Below are 18,437 nucleotides of genomic sequence, written 5' to 3'. Positions count from 1 at the left end.
GTGACGTTAACACCTCTGCAGATGTGAGGATGGTTGTGCAAGCCTGTTGAAATGAATATGAGGAACTGTTCTGTTAAAATAAAAACACATCTGATAAGGAAGTGAAAGGAAGTAGAGTTCAACTGTTGAGCCACTTAAACATTCAAAACTTGAAATTCAATACAGACGGATAACCCACATTACCCCCTCTTTATTACTGTTTAACTCCCTTAAAGGTGCACTGTGTAACTGTGCATGTGTCAGAGAAGGGAACATTTTCTAAGGTATCTTTTCATAACGGAATAAACAAACTTTCCTCACAGGCAAATTAGATCCCTGCAATACTTTTTTTAAGTCGGAAAGCTCACTGAAAAGTTACTGTTTCACTGTAGTTGTTTACAAATGCAGGGATACAGTTTGGTTTACAAACATATTCTTGTCTTACATTTGGTTCCAGGTAAAGTTTCATGTTTACTTGCCTTTGCTTCCTTGGCCTGAATTAGTGACAGTGAAATACAGAGATGCTTTAGAAGGATGGTGAGACTACAACTGCAGGATGCCTCTCTTATTAGTAACAGCTGATGCCCCTGGATCCCACAGATTTCCTGCCTTGTGGTCCCTGTTGAGAAACATTTGGTTTACCAGGACTGACGACTACCTGCCACTGGGAACTGTATGAGCTGTGGTATGCTTTACGGTGACTGGTGCTATTGAGATTTATGGAAAAACCGCAAAAACCCACTCTGTGGTAAAATCAGCATCGTCAAACTAAGCCAAAGAGGGCCTTTCAATAAAAAACGGGATTATAAATGACAACCTCAATAGGACAATAGAGTTGGAATTTTACTTGAGATTTAAAAAGAAAACCATGGGCCGCAAGCTAAGGAGACAGCATGGGTTTGACTCGAAAACAATTTCCATTCCAAGATACTGGCGATCATGAAGTTTTTATTCAAAGCTACATAAGGTCAATCTTAAAAGTGGTTAGCCAACATGATAAGCATAATAGGTGCAGCTGCTTGAGACTGATAGAAATTCTGTGAATGGCTCAGGGCCAAAACCAAAAACTTTTGCACAGACACAAAAACAGGGAATCTTTCTCAGAATAAAGGCCCACTGAGAGGTTGACCCCTGATTGGCAAGTCATAGAGTTTTGATTTTAAAAGCCATGGAGTTAAAAAAATATATATATGTTGTCTGGCCCTGACTCCCATGAAATATGAAGCCGGCCAAGGACTGACTTGGATTTGTCACAGCACAGCAATTTGTGTAGGGATTATACTGCAATTTCCCTATATCATGCTTTAAAAACAAGGGCATTATTGGTTTACCGGGGTGTTTTCCCTGTAAAAGGTAGATATAGCTAAGTGTCTGTGAGCAGCTGAGAAAGTATAAGTGCTCAGATGGCCGTGAGTTCCTTGACATCTTCCAACTCAGATTTAATCTGGGTTTGTTACATTCTACCTTACTTTTTAACTGAGTTGAAGATACTTCACAGGTCACTTTTGGGACTAATTTGATTATGTTGATTTGCTCTCATTTGGTAATATTATTGGTAGACATGGTGTTTTACCAACTGAGCTAAGGGCGCCCATATCTCCCATCTTTTATCCCTTTATGACCATGCCTGTACTTTGGGATCCTCTGGCTGGGGCCTTTTATCTGTTTCAGACTCTCAGCTGCATACTATACAGGGGACAGAGCTTTTGAAATAAAAGCCCAGAGGCTTTGACACCATGCACGGGGATTTATGGCAGAATGCAGTCAGTGGCTTCTTTTAAGTCTGAGCTAAAAAAAAATACTTTTATAGAACCAACTTTCATCTGATTCAAAGTATTATTTTGTTTGTTTGTGTGTTTTTCCATTTGAATAAAAAAATGTTTATGTGGTTTGTTTAGTAGCCTACATTTCTACATTTATTGCATGGTTTTTATGTGTTAAGTTTATTGTGTTGTGTTCTTTGCTTTCTGTTTGAAGAACTTTGTAACTTTTTGCTGGGTCTGGGCAAACACAACGTATGATAACATTTCTGTATATCTACATGGAGAAGCAGCCAGCATTAGATATTACCTGCACAATTTATTGGGAGGGTTTTGAAAAACGTTTTGACACTTTCCTTTTTTTCTTCTTTTTCTGTGTAGCAAAATAATTCTAATGTGTATCAAAGATGTTTTATATATGAAATATGCCATGCAGTGTCTGTTCTTTATTTAGGCTCTTATTACAAGTAACATCCAAAAGCTCATATATGACAGAAGTTTCATTACATGATTAAATGATACAAATAAACCACTCGCTTTTATAGTTTATCTTATCTTGTGGGGAAGTTTTGAGACTGGGCTGACTCGGCTGTTAGAGTGATCGTATTTCACACTGAGGGGCTATGTTCTTGTGGACACTATATAACTAGCCAAACCATACACCCAAATCCAATATAAAGCCCTCTTAATTCGAGCCTGTTGTGATTATTTATGTCACAGTCTAAAGTATGGCTGATTGTTTGATTAGTGGTGGGTGGCTGAGAAAAAGACAAACAAAAAAAAACATACAAAAAGAGGGCACTGCAGGAGATGGTAATCTACATTTATTTGGTTTAGGAGAGGAATCTTACTCAGGTGTACGCTCCTCTCACATGATTGGCATCAATGTGTTTTAAAACAATAAATGTGAATATTTTCATGAGCTTTCATTCACAAATGGTAAAGAATTCCACACCCCTTAACCCAAACCCACCATGGTTGTATCACTTAAACAACAACCAAAGGATCAATGAGACATGTACCAGCACATTTTCTTTCTTTTTTTCCAGAAAAATAATCAACACTTAAACAAGACAGGCTTATGTCACTAAGATGCTTAAACAACTTTAGGGTCCATTAAATGTTAGTGTGACAGGGTGAATGTGCATGGCAGTGTTTTCTCACTGTCCCTAGGGGTTTAACTCTGTAGTATACTATGCTATAGCAAGAGCTCACAGGTTAAGTATGTATGACCCAACTCTCTGCACTTCACACTTCTTCTTGTTGTCATGGTCAACAACTGGGTGCCATCCATAGATAGTAAATAATAGGTGCCATCGATGGGATTTATTTTTCCTTCTGGCCATTTTCAGTCATCTTAAATCATTCAATCCTTTGACGTTTACCGTTTGGCACTATAGGTATATCAGACTAAGGCAGATGCCAGTGGGAATAAGGCATGTAAGAATAATAAGCTCAAAGATAAATACCAAGTAGCTTACAACAAATCGAAGGTTGGAGTTGGCAATCAACTTCTTCTATACATAGGCTACTTAATTAGTTTATTGAACTCCCATTCACATTTTTAAACCACTCTAAAAAGCCCTTACATTGCTACTACAGATAGCCTAAATTGGTAGCCATGTTTTGCTGCTTTGATTTAACAGCAAATGTCTAATGTTTTCAGAAAAAAATAAAACTTTATAGAAGCAACATTTACCTTTTTTAAGATGAGGTTTTGGCGCCACCAAGTGTTGAATTTATAGCAAAGTTTAGGGTGAAAAATGTGACGCTTTTATGATTCCAAATATAGGCCTTATAACCTACATGTAGACCATATAAGACCAGTAGACCTAGCTTGTATGCAGTTTGTGTATTGCCCTGCAAGTTATAGGCTACTGTCTGATGCGTTAAGACTGACTTCTAAATACAATGTAAACATCAGTCATAGGCCTATAGGATGAATAGGCTACATGCATCTTGGGACAGTTAAACCTGCAGTGTGTAGAATTTTGGGTTTTATTTCCTAGCAGATTTTGTAGAAAGTAATTATAATATCCATAAGTACATTTAATTTGGTGCATAATAGCTGATTTTTTTTTATTATTATTATTTTTTCCCTTAGAAAGGGTCTCATATATGTCCATATTTCTGCATATTTTGGACCACGGCCTAGTGCCGCCATCTTGAAAGTGTCATAGTTGGAATGTCATCAGGTGCATTGTTTAAAATTTAGAATTCTTCTTGTCATTGAAGGCCACTGTAGCTTCTGTTATTATTCGAAAGAGGTGGGGTTACCCAGGGAGTGTTGCATTCTAGAACTTTGTAGAACTTTCTTGATGATGTCATATTACACACTGCACCTAAGCTCAAAAGTGTTTTTCCTTCCATGTAGGCCTAGGTAGACCTATTTAGGATTCTTTCATTTGGCCAGCTAAAAATCAACATTAAGCTAATCATGATCATGGACATATAAAGATCATGGACATATAAAGAAACATGATATGATATCGAAAACAATATGCTCTTTAAGTGGTTATGACGTCACTTGCAGAGGCGTGGCCTCGCCATATTCAACAGCATTGCACTGCCTCAGATGGACTGGCTGAGGATTCAAAAGGCATAGGCATATGGTTGTTGTGCAACATATGAGTAAAATTGTAGCCTATATAGGCCTAGCATTGTCCTGTGAATAATAGACATATGCTAGGCTACTATAAGGTTTCGAAATATCTCAAAATCAGATAGGTAGGCTAGTTATAATCATTAGCCTAGCAAAGTGATTTTATGGACATGGAGCGTTGTAAAAGGTTGTTCACCAAAAATGACATCTAGGACCTTCCACGATCACAACCTGGACAACCTTGTCAACAAGCTGCTGGAAAGCTACAGCGAGCCGACATAGCAAATCAGAACCACTGTGAATGGGGGTGGGCTAATGGGGAATTTTTTGAACTTATAGATGTCATTATGAAACTTTGCCAGTTGATTACTGACATTAAAACAAAAACTTTTTGTATTACAGTATTTTCCAAAATGTTTAAATAAATATGAAAAATCATCAATATCTTAATGATGCCTATTTGCACATCTGGACCAAAAGTGTCCTTTTGGAGTCTCCAGCTGGTATTTTAGGAAACGGCTAGACATTCTCTTGGAAAAAACTGTGTAAAAAATTCATTTTCTATGGGTTATTGATCAAATTTGAACTGTGATTAGGAAAAGCTTCAGGCAGTTGGACACTTGTTTTGTTTTCAAAATGTAAAAACAAATTGACCCTGCTTTTGTCCAACATCTAGATTTTGGGGCTTTGCAGATATGCAAATAAACGCATCATTAGTAGGCTAAGATATTGATGATTTCATATTTATTCAAACTTTTTGGAAAATACTGTAATACAAAAAGTTGTTGCTTTAATGTCAGTAATCAACTTGCAAAGTTTCATAATGATATCTAAGTTAAAAAAATGCCCTATTAGCCCACCCCCATTCGCTTTAAACAGTGGTTCTGATTTGCTCTATTTTGCTGTAGCTTTCCAGCAGCTAGTTGACCAGGTTGCCCACCCAGGTTGGGATCCTGGGAGGTCCTGGATATCATTTCTGGTGAACAACCTTTTACAACGCTCCATGTCTGTTTTTTTTTTTTTTTTTTACAAAAAGGGGTTAATGGCCCCCTAGGTAATGGCTATATGTAATTGAGTCGTGAATCTGAATCTAAAAAGAATCATGTTAAATCAATCTTTTTGCTTTTAAAAATATGAGTTTGTCACTTTCCCATGGTCATGGCATCGGGGACAGTAATTCAAGCCATTTTAATGGGGAATTGAGCTCTCTTTATGTGTCCCTCATAGATTTAGTGAGTTGTTTGCTGGTTGTTTGTTGTAGAAGAGATGTTCAGGCTTCTACGGAAAGCTATGGCGAGCACAATGACATTTGACACTTTGTCAGTTGTCAGAGTGGTGGTTACCATGGCAACACGTGGCAAACACCGCTCGGACCAGCTAACTCCTAACTAGAGCTACGTAGTTTACTTTACGCGTTTATGCATGTTTTTAGTATAGCTAACTCTCCTAGCCTCCATGTCAAAGTACAAGGTAAATAAAGAGCACCGTGTGGACATTTGACTTGACAAAATATGATTAATACTATTCTAAGTTCGAACTAAAACTGTAACCGGCTATCAGGTAGCAAGTTAGCAACCCATTATGAAAAACAGTAGGCCTGGTTGTACCCTACTAATAATACAGATATTATATTGGGAATGGTAGTGGGGTTGGGCTTAATTTAACTTGCATAATTTATTATTCCAAACCAGAGTGGGGAATTATAATTGGCTAGGCAACATATTGGTTTGCTCTCTTCCCTTTTGCAGACATCTGTATACAAAGGTTCACATGACTCTACCAAAACTGAGGAGCGGTGAGTGTTGATTTCAAGTTGGTTATAAACTGAACAGCAAAGGTTATTCACAAGTGCTGGCAACAGTGACGATGTTGCAACGTCTCCCCAGGGAGGGAAGGTGTAGAGAAAGTGTGCGTTACAAATGTGGCCTCCTCAACACCATACAGGATGTCCTGCGCCAAAGACCAGGATGGGTTGAAGTCAAAGAGTGAGTGGGGCTGTCCAACTCTGTTCATCATTGCATCAGTTTATCTCTTCCTATTAGTGGCTTGAATCTGGTATACTCTACCCTTTCTCTCTTTCACAGTGACGTAGAGTGGGACTTCAACTGGTGTGATGTGGGCTGGCTCAGGGAGAATTTCGATCACTCGTACATGGAGGAACATGTGAGGTTAAACCACTTCAGGAACCATTATGAGGTGAGGCAGCATCCGTCTAGCATGCCTTATAAATATAAACTGGGGATTTCAATAGGAATAAGCACAGATTCCGGTCAATAATCGTGCACTCTTTATCTTTCCATTAATGTAACAGCTGACTCGTAAAAACCTCATGGTGAAAAACCTCAAAAGATACCGAAAGAATCTCGAGAGGGAAGTTGGCCGAATGGAGGCGTCCAACTGTGATTTCTTCCCCTGCACCTTTGCACTGCCCAGTGAATATCATCTATTTGTAGAGGAATTCAAAAGAAGCCCTGGTAGCACCTGGATCATGAAGCCAGTAAGCTGAAATAGATCGCAGATGTAAAGTCCAGTGCAATAATTTCAGCCCTAGATACTGAAAGTTAATTTAGCACCACATTGCATTCATTAAGACTGGAGAGTGCTTGTTGTCAAAATCATCTCCTCTCCTCACAATCTGCAACTGGTACTGTGTGTGTGCTGAGAAAAAATGTTCAGCCTCGGCTCTGTAAAAGGACATGTTGCTAGCTATGGCAAGCCCACTCTGTTTTCAGAGCCTAGGCTGTGTATTCTCAGCACAGTGCACAAACACTATTGACAGGTAGCGGGATTGTGAGTATTTCCACTGTTTCTGACAAAAAGGGACAACAATCCTTCTCCAACATAGCTGACAATACCCCTAAGTCATGATAATAAACTGGTATGTTTATTTAGGTGGCAAAATCTCAGGGCAAAGGCATTTTCCTGTTCAGGAAACTGAAAGACATCATGGATTGGAAGAAGGTAATGTGTATTTGTATTTTGTTAAGGAATTGGGTGTAAGTGAAATGACTAAGAACAGACAATCTACAAACACCTAATATTGTGCTCACACAGGATGGCACCCGCACGGAGGAACAGAAGGATGCAGCTCAAGTGGAAAGCTATGTGGCACAACGCTATATAGAGAACCCCTACTTAATTAATGGTAATAAACTGACTAAATGAAACCACTCTTTTATTGTAAATCCAGTTTAGATAAATCATCAAACATGCCCACAAGTAATGATTTAGAAAAACAACTGTACAAATTGTGAACAGGAATATCAGTGAGCAAGTACTTTTTATGCTTTTGTATCCACAGGCAGGAAATTTGATCTGAGGGTGTATGTGCTGGTCACGTCGGTATGTACTACACCTTGTAAATCACAATGTTTAATGCATTTTTTGCTGCATGAATGATTCAGTGTGTGTGTTTGTGTTTCAGTATGTTCCATTGAAGGCCTGGCTGTATCGAGATGGCTTTGGCCGCTTCTCTAGCACCCGCTTCTCCCTTAGCAGTATTGATGACAAATGTATCCTTTCTTTTGCTGTCCTAATGTTTTGATTCCATTTGTTTGAATACTCATACACTCAAGTCATTGTCTGGTTTTGGAGCATGTAATACCAGTGTGCCAGTAGTCGCTTACCAAGAACTGTTTCATCCAAAAAGTCAGTTTTTAAATAGCTGGGGTTGACCCAATTTCGCAGGCTGTTGTTCCTCATTTTTGCTAATTTTTCGTTTTCATCTTATTTCCCCTGTGGAACCCATGATTACGTCATAAAATTTCCCACATTGGACTTAGTGCCTCTTTTCAGATATGCACCTCACCAATGTGGCTGTTCAGAAAACAGCACCAGACTATGATCCTGAAAAGGTGTGTTATTGAAAACATGAGAAAAATAGGTTTTCTCATATTTTTGTCAGTTTTTCTGAAATCGATCACCTTTTTAGCGAGTCCATCTCCTCCTTCATTCCTGCAACCATTTATTAATCTCTACATAGGGATGCAAGTGGCAGATGCAGCAGCTTCGAAGGTACCTGACTGCAAAGCACGGCAGAGAGACAGTAGAAACACTGTTTAGAGAGATTGATAACATATTTGTCCGCAGTCTACAGAGTGTACAAAAGGTCATTATAAATGACAAACACTGCTTCGAGCTCTACGGGTACGACATTCTACTGGATCAGAACCTCAAACCGTAAGTGTCATATTTTCTACACGTTCACAGGCTGGCATTCCCACCTAATGAGCACTGTAAAAAATATATATTTAAAAAACCCATGCACAGACAAGCCACCCATGGACTTGTTTTTTTTTAGCATCCTCTTAGATACTGAAAAAAAAGCAGTAGGCCACATCTGCTAGTGTTGGGGCTATAGATCTTACCATGTGCGCAAATATTTGGAAAACTAACAGGTATGTCGTGATCTTGCTGTACATGACAACAAACACTCTTGATGAAAGTTCCTGTCTACCAGACAAATATTGTGACTTTCACTTGCTTGTGTCTCTGTATCGATCTCTTTACTGTTTCTTAAGGTTTGGCCTAAGGCGGGCTCAAAAGGCTAGTTAAAAGTTTGGTAAATGTTATACTCCTCCATCTCTATTCAGGTGGTTGATTGAGGTGAATGCCTCTCCGTCCCACACACCCAGCAGTCAAGAGGACTACGAGATGAAGTGCCGGCTGCTGGAAGACACTTTGAATGTTGTTGATATGGAGGGAAGGTACTTTCTTTTTCCTTTGTTTAAATATCAGGGAACAAGGTGTGAGGATTAGGACATGTTTGAAAGTGAAGAACAGGGGTGGAAAGAGGCACCTTTAAGACCCCGTTTCCATTTGTCTTTAACATGTGGTTTTTGTGATCCGATCACGTGAATACAGCTCTAACTACAGGTGAAAACACTCTCAAGACGCATTGAGATCGGATCATAAAAACCACATTCGGAGGTGGTTTACGTCGGTTGTGTCGGATGTGTCCGCATTCATTTGGTAGTGGGAACACCAATGTGACTTTTGTCCACATTAGGGACCTCCTACTCAACTGCCGCCACCTGCCTGAGTGGAAATACCATAGATAGTAAATAATATGGATGTAGCATCCGGGCTGACCTCAGTTATTCACACGGTATCCAATAATCCTGGTTTGTGCGCGTCGCCATTTTGTGAGGGGGAGGGAGATAGCTGACGTATACCTCCGAGGCAAAGTGAGGGACAACGGGCGGAGAGCTGTCACTCAAGAGATCACGCCAATACATTTTAACCTCCGATAAAATAAAAACTAGCGTGGTCCGAAAAAATTCACCCCCCTCAGTGTTGTCATGGAGATATGACCTAAACATACAGACTAAAATGGTTTTGTGGACCAGGCTGTAAATAGTTTAATAAGACTTTGAAAACAGCCTGTTAAACAAGTGAGTCAATAGCCCCTTTTACACAGCCAGTGAAAGCCGGGAATATGCCGGAATTTCGGCCCTCCGCCCTGCTGTATAAATGCGACCGTTGCGGAACGAGGGAAGAAAGGTGCGAGAGATTGTTCCGGGAATTTTACTACCTCGGCGAGCACACATCTTTCACCAGCCAAAGTGGCGTAATACCTTACCTTACCTCGCCTCGCCTAAGAGTGTTTACTTTTATACACTATCTATGATATTTAGCCGCATTTGGCGAGTGTTAATGTAGAGCCCTCTAAGCAGTGTTGTGCATCGCTCCTCCTTGTCTAAATGAGACAGTAGCCTATCTCGTCAACCTAGACTTGTAATTATCTTTGCATGTAATGCATTTTAATAGCAAATGCGATCAAAACTGTGGCACTGTACAGCCCTGTATGTTTACTTGTTTGAACCCCACCGGTTAAAAACAGCAATGTAAACGGAAATTATGTGCGTGTTGATTTAAATACAGCGCGGGTAAATGGAATCGGATCACAAGTAGGCAAAGAAGTCACATTTGAAAATACAAGTGTGAACACACGTACTGAGAGCTGTCTACTTGTAACCAGATTCAAAAAGTCAGATGTTAATCCCAGGTGGAAACAGGGTCTAAGAAACACTTAAACAGATTGTGTGACAGCATCAATAAACAACATACTACCATTTACCTCAGAACAATAGTTGAATGCTGCGCAAAAGATAAGTTCAGTTTGTTTTGTGTCTTTCACCCACTCTGGTACTGCCTAGCAATTATTACCATGTTTTTTGATTAGGCTGACTGGCAAGGAGAAAAGGGTTGGTGGCTATGATCTCATGTGGAACGATGGGCCCGTCTATCGAGAGGATGTCAACTTAGAAACATTTGGCAGCTCATGTTTCACGGCCAACACGCACTTAGGTAACCTGACTGTGCTCCTAATAAATGCAAACTGTTTTAGAGATCGCCAGGCATTCTGGTAAAGGTGCTATTAAAACCATGGTATTTGATCATGTGAAAAAGCCTTCATCGATATATTTATTAGTTTTTGCAGCAAACAAATACCTGTTCTTTGTTGCAGGGTGTGTGAATGACAGAGAGAAGCAGCTTCGTCGACTTCTAAAACCATTTCCAGGCCAGAAGAAGACGTAACACAACTAAAGAACTTGGCATGTGGCTGGGAGAAGCCAGACTCCAGTTAAGGCAAATCTGTAAAACATTAGAACTATTTTTAAAACTGAGCTATAATCTGCGTTTCCAAATCAGAAATCCGAATATGCAAATAAATGAAACAATTTTTTCTTAATACAAGAGCAAACATTGTAATACTTTCCATTGCAGACTTCAAAGACAAGTACAGTGGTAGGAAACATTTTCGCTTATGAATGCATAATTAATGACCAAGTCAAGTGTAACTGGTTAAATTGGGGATCTTAGCAGTGTATCGTTGATTAAGACAGTTAATTGTATTCCAAAGAACGGCTACTAGATCAATGTCGTTTGAGTGCAAAACATTTATTTCTATGCCTTACAAATACTTGCATTCAACATTGAGAAAATACATACTACAATCTTTCTGCGTGCGTGTCAACATAATGTCTACATTTATAATAACATTGCCGCTCCTGGCCCCTTATCTATGGCTTTGATACTTGACATGAAGAGGTGCAATCTGAATACATATCACATTATTTACATTGATGAAGTGTTCCCATGAATCCAGTGCACGCGGTAAACGGATGAAACACTAATGTAAAAACTGTTCTAAAGACTTCAAGTATGCAGTGGGAAATGGAGGCGATATGTCGAACTTCACTCTGTTATTAGTGTTAAAAGCTAAAATGTGTTGAAAGAACATAGAACCACGGTCATGACCAATTGTACAGCATAGCGTTACATTCAGCTCCGCAATTAAATATTTTCTTATTGTGCATGACAATGTAAACATGATGACGACAACAATGGACACAGAGCAACAACAACACTTTTCATAAATATAACTATGGTATATAAAATTTGGAAAAATATGCATTTACATTCGTAGCAAACATTACACTGTCTTCAATGATAGATAGAGCTCAGCTCTATGCAAAATACAGTATATTATCATTCAAGCTGTTTCAACCATGAAAAGCCCTTGTAACAAAAATGTATTCGAAACAAATTACATCACTTCAACACACCACTACTTTGTGCGCATCCTTCTTTTCAGCCAAAGATGATTTAACTAAACATATGTCCTAAAACACGAGGCAAAAAAAGTAAAGTTTGAGCATTGAAAACAAAACAAAAAATACGACATCAAAGACTCCACTAGTAACGGCTATCGATGCAATGATCTGTGTTAAACTTCACTATGGATTACTTCTGCTGAAAGCTGCCCATTCGTACAGTTAATGAGTATGTTATGCCTATTTCGACATTAGTAGCACATGGAGAGATGGCTGTGCAGTGCAGAGTTCAGTTCACAGATCATAGAAGCTGTATATTTAGGGTTACAATGAGCCTTGTGTGAAAACAAAGTCCAACATTATGACTATCATTATTACTGTAAATTGTGAATGAACTACAATAAGTATACATAATTATATTATGGCTATATTATATTATGCTTTGAAACTTCTGCTGTTTTATCTTTATTGTAGCTGCTTGACTTCTGGTTAGCTCTGATCTTTTGAAGGCTGTACACCACTGACTGGTTTAGACTGCTGTGCAACAGTTACAACATGTTAGTATTACACAGATTACACAAAGCAAGCATAGGTTAAGCTCCTGTACCAAGTAACCACTAAGTAAAGCACTATGCTATATCTGGTCTATAGGCGGTTACTTTGTAACAAAGTGCACATTTTTTGTTTTGCCATTCTGCTTATTATTACTAAGCGGCGCTTTGGAAAGGGACTGCGGCTCTTTCGCAGCTCTTTTCATCACCGTCTTAGTTGCCTGACCTCCGGCCTCATTCCTCTGCCAGTCCTTCTCTACTCTCTTGGAGGTGTGGTTGACCTCTTTCTTACTTGAAGCAAAAACCCGTTTCTCTGCGCCGGCTGCTTTACTGCCACTGGGCTCCTTCTTAAAGTCGGTGTCAGAGTTAGCTCTGATGCGGCTTTTCCTCACCTGACCTCTGCTGTTTGGATTGGTGGCAGGTTCCTGGGGTTGCTTGCGGGCATTGCCTGTGGCCTGCATGTGCCTGAGATGACTTCTTCCAGCTGAAGGGCTCACAGGGGTCTGGACTCCCCCTCCTCCTCCATGTCCTACTGGGCTCCTACCTTCTGTGGATGTTGCTCGAGTCTCACTGCTGCTCCTCTTTGCCGCCGGCCCGGGCCGGGCTTTGTGCTCGAGCAGTGGGCTGAGACGCGAGTGGCGCTGGTAGGCGTTAGCAGAGCAGCTTCCGTTGCACAGTGGGTAGCGAATGTGACAGTGGGGGCAAACTGGAAAGCGGGAGTGCTGTGCCGTGGCAGGTGAAGGGGAGAGGGGGTTGTTCACAGGGGCAAACGGGAATGATCGCTGGCTTTGCCGCGGCCCTTTAGGGGAGTTGAGTCGGGACGGTGGAGCAGTATGAGGCCTAGCTTGGTGAGCAGTGGCGGTGGTGGCAGAGGGGAAGCTCTGAGGTCTCGGACGGCTCCCGGGAAGCCGGCTGCTCTCTGCTTGCACGGTTTGGATCTGGAGCCACTCCAGCTGCAGCAGCCTTTCTAGATACTTCTCCAGATGCCCCACAGGCTTGGGCCTAGGTGCTCCACGACCCTCGGTGTGGAGAAACACCGCCAGCTGTCTCAGGCTCCAGCTGTTGAACGGAGGAGGGAGAAAGTCTGGGTAACTGTAGCTGGGTTTCTCACTCTCCTCTTCATCACCCACAGCCCCGTGGGGTCCTGGGAAGTCCGGGGGGAAGTCATTAGAGTTGATGACCTCGGCCCGTAGGTTGAGGTGAGGCGGGGTGCAGGGGGTACATGGAGAGGGTAGTACAGGCAGCCTCTCAGAGTCTGACAGATCACTGGCGCTGTCAGTGTCAATATCCCTCTGGTTGTAGTGGTGCTGCAGTGCCTCTGGAGTGGGGGCTGGGGAGTGTGTCAGGGGGTGTGACGGCATGTATCGGAGCCCCGATATCGGGGAGAGAGGCAGGGAGAGGGAAAGGGCTCGCCGATTTTTCCCCATCCCGCAACGCTCCTGGAGCAGCTCGCTGCTGCACTGTGGCAGCCGTTGATTTTCGCGTTTCTCCTCTTTCCTGTGTACAGATAAGTGTTTGCGGTGTTGAGGTCTAACATCTGCTTCTTCTTCAGGGCTGTAAAGAGACATACAGAGTGTAAAGAAAACTTGTTGAGGATTAAGGTATTCACTGTACGTTGAGCGAAGCATTCACTGAGACCATACAGTGCTCCACACGTACCTGGAGAGTCTGCTTTTATTCCTCATCGTGCCAGACTTGACCCTGCCACCTTTCAACTGTGCACCCTGTAAAATAGTCATTATGGAAATTGTTGATAAGTTCTGTCCTGAAGTAGCCTACATTGCCACCAAGGCCACAAACACGCTGCAGCACTGTCTTGCATTAAAGGTGTCCTGTTAGGCCCTGGGGCCAATAACGTTGAAACATTATCTCTTTAATCTACCACTGATGCCATTCACTCACCTTTTGCACTGTCGTCAGAGCGTCCTTATCCTGACCTGGTCCCGGGAGGCCATTATTCATTTGGCCCGCTGCTTTCTTCATCTTGTTACCTTTCTTTGAACTGTGGAAACATGATAGTGGTCTGTCAGGATCACCTCTAAACCTACGCCTGAGAACAATACATGACAACTTTATTTTTCCGTTAGACGTGCCACTGTAAAATGGGACATACCTTGTTACTGGTCCGGTATTTTCAGTGTTTTTTACCCGAATCTTCTCTTTGGAGACGACGCGTTCCTGCATGATGGGCCCCATCTTGCATGTACCGAGGAGATGTTGTTCTTAGTGCAGCACAATCAAAGGATACTTTAGCTAAAGAACCCATCCAACGTCTCGGATAAGATACTGTAGTCTGTGAATGAGGCTATAAACACCCATTTTCTCTAAAGTGCTGCAATGCATCATGCGCAGATGTCGACAGTCGTATCTCCTCTGCAGGTTAATCTCGTCCTTAGTTTTTTCTTCGACTCGCCTCCCTGTTCAATGACAATTCCGCCGACCGTGTCAGTGAAATGGTGAAAGCAGACGCATCGTTGTTTTTTCAGTTGTCATCTCCCTCGTCATTAAAAATGTAAGACGGTCACACAGCGCATACGCTTTGTTTGACTCGCCGTCCCAGCCTGATAGGTTTGTTTACCTGCTGCTAACTGGCTCGCGAGCTTGTGTCGAAGCGTCAGAGATGCATCATGGGACTTGAAGTAGAAGCGTACTAGTCGCTCTGTCAAACCAAATATGCAAACGCGCTTCGACGAGTGTACTTGCAATAGAGGAGCAGTGGAGAAAACGAGTGGCGAAACTGTCGACTGAGAGCTTGAGGAAATAAGTTAGAAACGTTACACACAAATGTAACCAATAATCTTACACAACTCAATCTCCCATGCAACGTCAGCGTCATTCTGGTCCGTTTGACGCTTCCTGTTAACTGCGTGCATGTTAGCTGATCTCCACACATAGCATGACACGGACATGTATGTATTTTGGGTAGTTATGGAGGTTACAAATCAGTAAACGGTATTGCGGCGGGTCCGTGACCCACATAAACGCGAAACTCTAATAAAAAACTAATTTTCAATGGAGGATCAAGCTTACTCCAGGGCTGCTCCTGCAGCTTGAGTGAAGCATCGTTTCTGTATGGTGAGGCTATGTCAACATCTTATTGTATTGATTCCTATCAAAGGTAGTTTCAGTAATGCTACAATTGCTCAGAGATAGAGAGGGGGAGTGCGTGTGTTTGTTTTTCGGCTGTATACATTCATGCACGTACTCCCAGAGCACAGCACACGCCCACTCTGAGTGTTTCTGTGTGTTTCTGTCGTGTCAAATACAATAAATAGTTGTTCTGTTCGGATTTGGAGTGCAACATAATACTTTTTAAGGTAAATAAGCCGGTTTATTTTGCTTTGCAGTTGGCTATAGTAAAATGCTGGGGATGAATGTGACATAATACTAATAATTAACACTTTACAACTTCTCTTTGCAGGTGAGCGGCCACTCAACACACAAAGAACATGGATTGTGGGTGGTTCATTGGGTGTGAGAGGATCAGCACGACAAAATCCGAAGAGCAGACGCCCAGCTCTAATGGTGACGCCTCAAGGCCCTGCATGACTGTAAACTTGACTCAAATGCTTCAAGCGGACAGGCCTGATGTAGCAAAGAAACCAATTCCAATCCGCCCCCCAAGCGCCAAAGTCTCTCTGTCAAGGAAACAAGAGGGCCAGCGCAGTTTCTCCTGCGAACCCAGGCCTAAACCAATCATTCGACAGCGCTCGCAATCTCTGCCCGCCCCCACAGAGAAGAAGAAGAAGAAGCATTTCAGAAATCCTGGTGTACGCTTTGTTGACGCTTTGGGGCTGGACCTGGAAGACGTCAGGGTTTTCAAATCTGAAGAGCATCCGCTCGTGCCCAACCATGTTACTTTTAGATTGTTGATGGGCGCAGAATTGGCAGACGGACAGCATCTGGAGATATCCATGCCATATTTGAAGCCGGTTTTTGCCCAACAACCGGGCGACCAGCCGGGATTCCTGCATCGTCTCCATGAGCAGAAAGTGTGTCTTGAGAGAGTCTTGTGTTTTGAACTGGGTGTCATCGGAATCACCCAGGTCTTCAATTTGGGTTTTAAGAAAGAAGTCACAGCACGCTATACATTTACAGATTGGAAGAGCTGCACAGAAACGAAGGCCTCTTGGGCATCCACCAAGACCTCGGAAGGAGGAGGGGGCCAACTCAGTTGTGATACATTTCGTTTCCACTTGCCTGTTCCTCCATTCCTGCAGCCGGGAGCGGTGTTACAGTTTGCCATCCAGTACAAGGTCTGCGGGGCCGAATACTGGGACAACAATGACGGAGAGAATTATAAATTAGTGTGCCATAACTACAAGCTCACTATGCCCAAAGAGTGTGAGGACAGCATGGTGCACTTTATTTAGGACACTGGTAGAAGAAATCCATATAGAGCACATTATTTTCGGGAAAACTTATTGCATGTTCAACTGCACTGTAAGATATAATGTTATGCCAACAGGGGAATTCTTTGAGTTGGGTGAGATAAACTGTTATCTCTGGACAGACTGGGCTTGAGTACAAGCCACTACTACACTGATACCCAACGTCAACATAAGTGTCACTAAACCTTTGTGTTCTCTTCTCTTTAAAAAAAAATAAAATGCACTGTAATATTTGCTTTTCCTGGCAATAAAAAAAGGCACCTTATTGTGGGCACAGCCAAGTGAAACCAACTGTGCAACTTATGAATTCATCTTTAAATTGAAAACAAAATGCACTTTATTCTGATTTCTTGCTAGTATCATTGTTTTATACAATGCAGTAGTTTGATGTGTTGAATCATTTTGCTCTGTATTCAGTTTCGTTTTAGAAAATGTTTTGTCAAAATGTCCAAACCACCTAATTGATACAATTTGAACTTTCTGAATGAATAAAAAAAAAATGCTTATTTTGTTTAACAATAAAGCGCATTAACACACTGTTCACTTCTATTATTGTTAATGTATGCGTAGCTAAATTGATATTCTTATTGAAAGCTGAAGTCTCTTCTAGCAATGTTCTTCTCGCTTTATGACTCGGCAGCTTTAATAGCTTTCTTTCATCTGCCATTCTGTAAAACCTTATTCAAAACATGGGTCATATTTTCTTTGCCTGTTTTCTGCTAAATGGGAATTAACTCCTGTAATAACTAGCACCAACAGCCCCCATTGCCATTCGAGAAATCTACGAGTATTGTGAATAAGACTGCAGCTCAAAACTAGTCATAATTCAGACAAATATCTGTTATTTCATGTGTGCTGCTTAGAATAAACCATTTAAAGAAAAACGTGTTTACAGTCTATGGATAAAATACGTCCAAAAAACGTAGGGGATATTGTTTTCGAATTTGATGGAACAAAGGGTCTGGTCTGGTGGAGTGACCTTTAACGCGCATGCGTCATGACCGAAAATATTTCGCGCGTTTTGCGTTGGACCAATTGAAAGCCTATCAAACGTGAAATTAAAGCTCTCCTGTCAAGCTTTTAATATTCGACAACACAGTAAGTAACGTTACAATTGTAATCTAATCTGAAATCGTACTATCGACGGGTTAAATTACTTGTTAGACGTTTACTTCTGAAATTAGCGTCAGTTTAGAGAACTAATGTTAGCTACCATTAGTACCTGGTATTGTTAAGCTAACATTAGCATCACTCTTAAACTGAGAAGTGGAGGCCGTAAATAAGGCTTGATGTTTAGTCAATAAACGAATACTATTTTAGCCAATTTCAGATTAACGCACAAGGGCATTCACTTAAAGGTTTACCCAAAAAGTGTTCACATCCTGTCAAATGGTATCTTGTAAATTAGCTAGCTGGTACCAGAAATAATCGCTCAATAATTAGAAAACCACTCCTACTGAGACAAAGGGCATAATGTCAACTGTAAAAAGATTTTAATAGACTGCCATACGAGGTTTACAATGAGCTAGAAATGATTTATATGAAGTTAATCCGTGTTAAAGTCAAATTAAGACCGGCAGTTTGATGTTTGCATT

The 18,437-nt window shown here is 41.3% G+C and overlaps 3 protein-coding genes across 4 annotated transcripts; 2 read left to right on the top strand and 1 right to left on the bottom strand.

The window, feature by feature from the left end:
- Positions 1-6,207: 6,207 nt before the first annotated feature.
- Positions 6,208-10,881, top strand: ttll9 (tubulin tyrosine ligase-like family, member 9; the record flags this gene model as incomplete). The annotated part of the gene is made up of 12 exons (XM_080031716.1): positions 6,208-6,326; positions 6,426-6,537; positions 6,653-6,838; positions 7,234-7,302; positions 7,396-7,486; positions 7,643-7,683; positions 7,766-7,853; positions 8,137-8,195; positions 8,324-8,520; positions 8,934-9,047; positions 10,526-10,650; positions 10,811-10,881. 12 exons carry the CDS (start codon positions 6,208-6,210, stop codon positions 10,879-10,881), a joined length of 1,272 nt encoding a protein of 423 aa, XP_079887842.1.
- Positions 10,882-12,346: 1,465 nt separating this feature from the next.
- fam217ba (family with sequence similarity 217 member Ba) lies at positions 12,347-14,922 on the bottom strand. The gene is made up of 4 exons (XM_080030922.1): positions 14,565-14,922; positions 14,354-14,453; positions 14,111-14,175; positions 12,347-14,005 (listed from the first exon to the last, which is right to left on the bottom strand). Exons 1-4 carry the CDS (start codon positions 14,645-14,647, stop codon positions 12,556-12,558), a joined length of 1,698 nt encoding a protein of 565 aa, XP_079887048.1. The 5' UTR covers positions 14,648-14,922; the 3' UTR covers positions 12,347-12,555.
- A 433-nt stretch (positions 14,923-15,355) lies between these two features.
- Positions 15,356-17,322, top strand: ppp1r3da (protein phosphatase 1, regulatory subunit 3Da). Of its 2 annotated transcripts, none has more exons than XM_080030808.1 (2): positions 15,356-15,526; positions 15,873-17,322. In XM_080030808.1, the coding sequence occupies exon 2, from the start codon at positions 15,901-15,903 to the stop codon at positions 16,822-16,824; it is 924 nt and encodes a 307-aa protein (XP_079886934.1). In that variant the 5' UTR covers positions 15,356-15,526; positions 15,873-15,900; the 3' UTR covers positions 16,825-17,322. The 2 variants fall into 2 exon arrangements, with proteins under 2 accessions (XP_079886934.1, XP_079886935.1); XM_080030809.1 differs by lacking the exon at positions 15,356-15,526 and adding an exon at positions 15,625-15,768.
- The last annotated feature ends 1,115 nt before the right edge of the window (positions 17,323-18,437 follow it).

Source organism: Ammodytes marinus, assembly GCF_949987685.1.
Source record: "Ammodytes marinus genome assembly, chromosome: 7".
Taxonomy (NCBI): domain Eukaryota; kingdom Metazoa; phylum Chordata; class Actinopteri; order Uranoscopiformes; family Ammodytidae; genus Ammodytes; species Ammodytes marinus.
The sequence above is the reverse complement of the archived record's forward strand: the minus strand, read 5'-3'. Positions and strand labels throughout refer to the sequence as shown.

Excerpts from the sequence above, each read along its gene's own strand:
- ppp1r3da (XM_080030808.1), top strand. The coding sequence starts at position 15,901 with ATGGATTGTGGGTGGTTCATTGGGTGTGAGAGGATCAGCACGACAAAA.
- fam217ba (XM_080030922.1), bottom strand. The coding sequence starts at position 14,647 with ATGGGGCCCATCATGCAGGAACGCGTCGTCTCCAAAGAGAAGATTCGG. Across the intron at positions 14,176-14,353 it reads CTCTGACGACAGTGCAAAAG|GGTGCACAGTTGAAAGGTGG; the intron begins GTGAGTGAATGG and ends ACTATTTTACAG. Across the intron at positions 14,006-14,110 it reads AATAAAAGCAGACTCTCCAG|CCCTGAAGAAGAAGCAGATG; the intron begins GTACGTGTGGAG and ends GTCTCTTTACAG.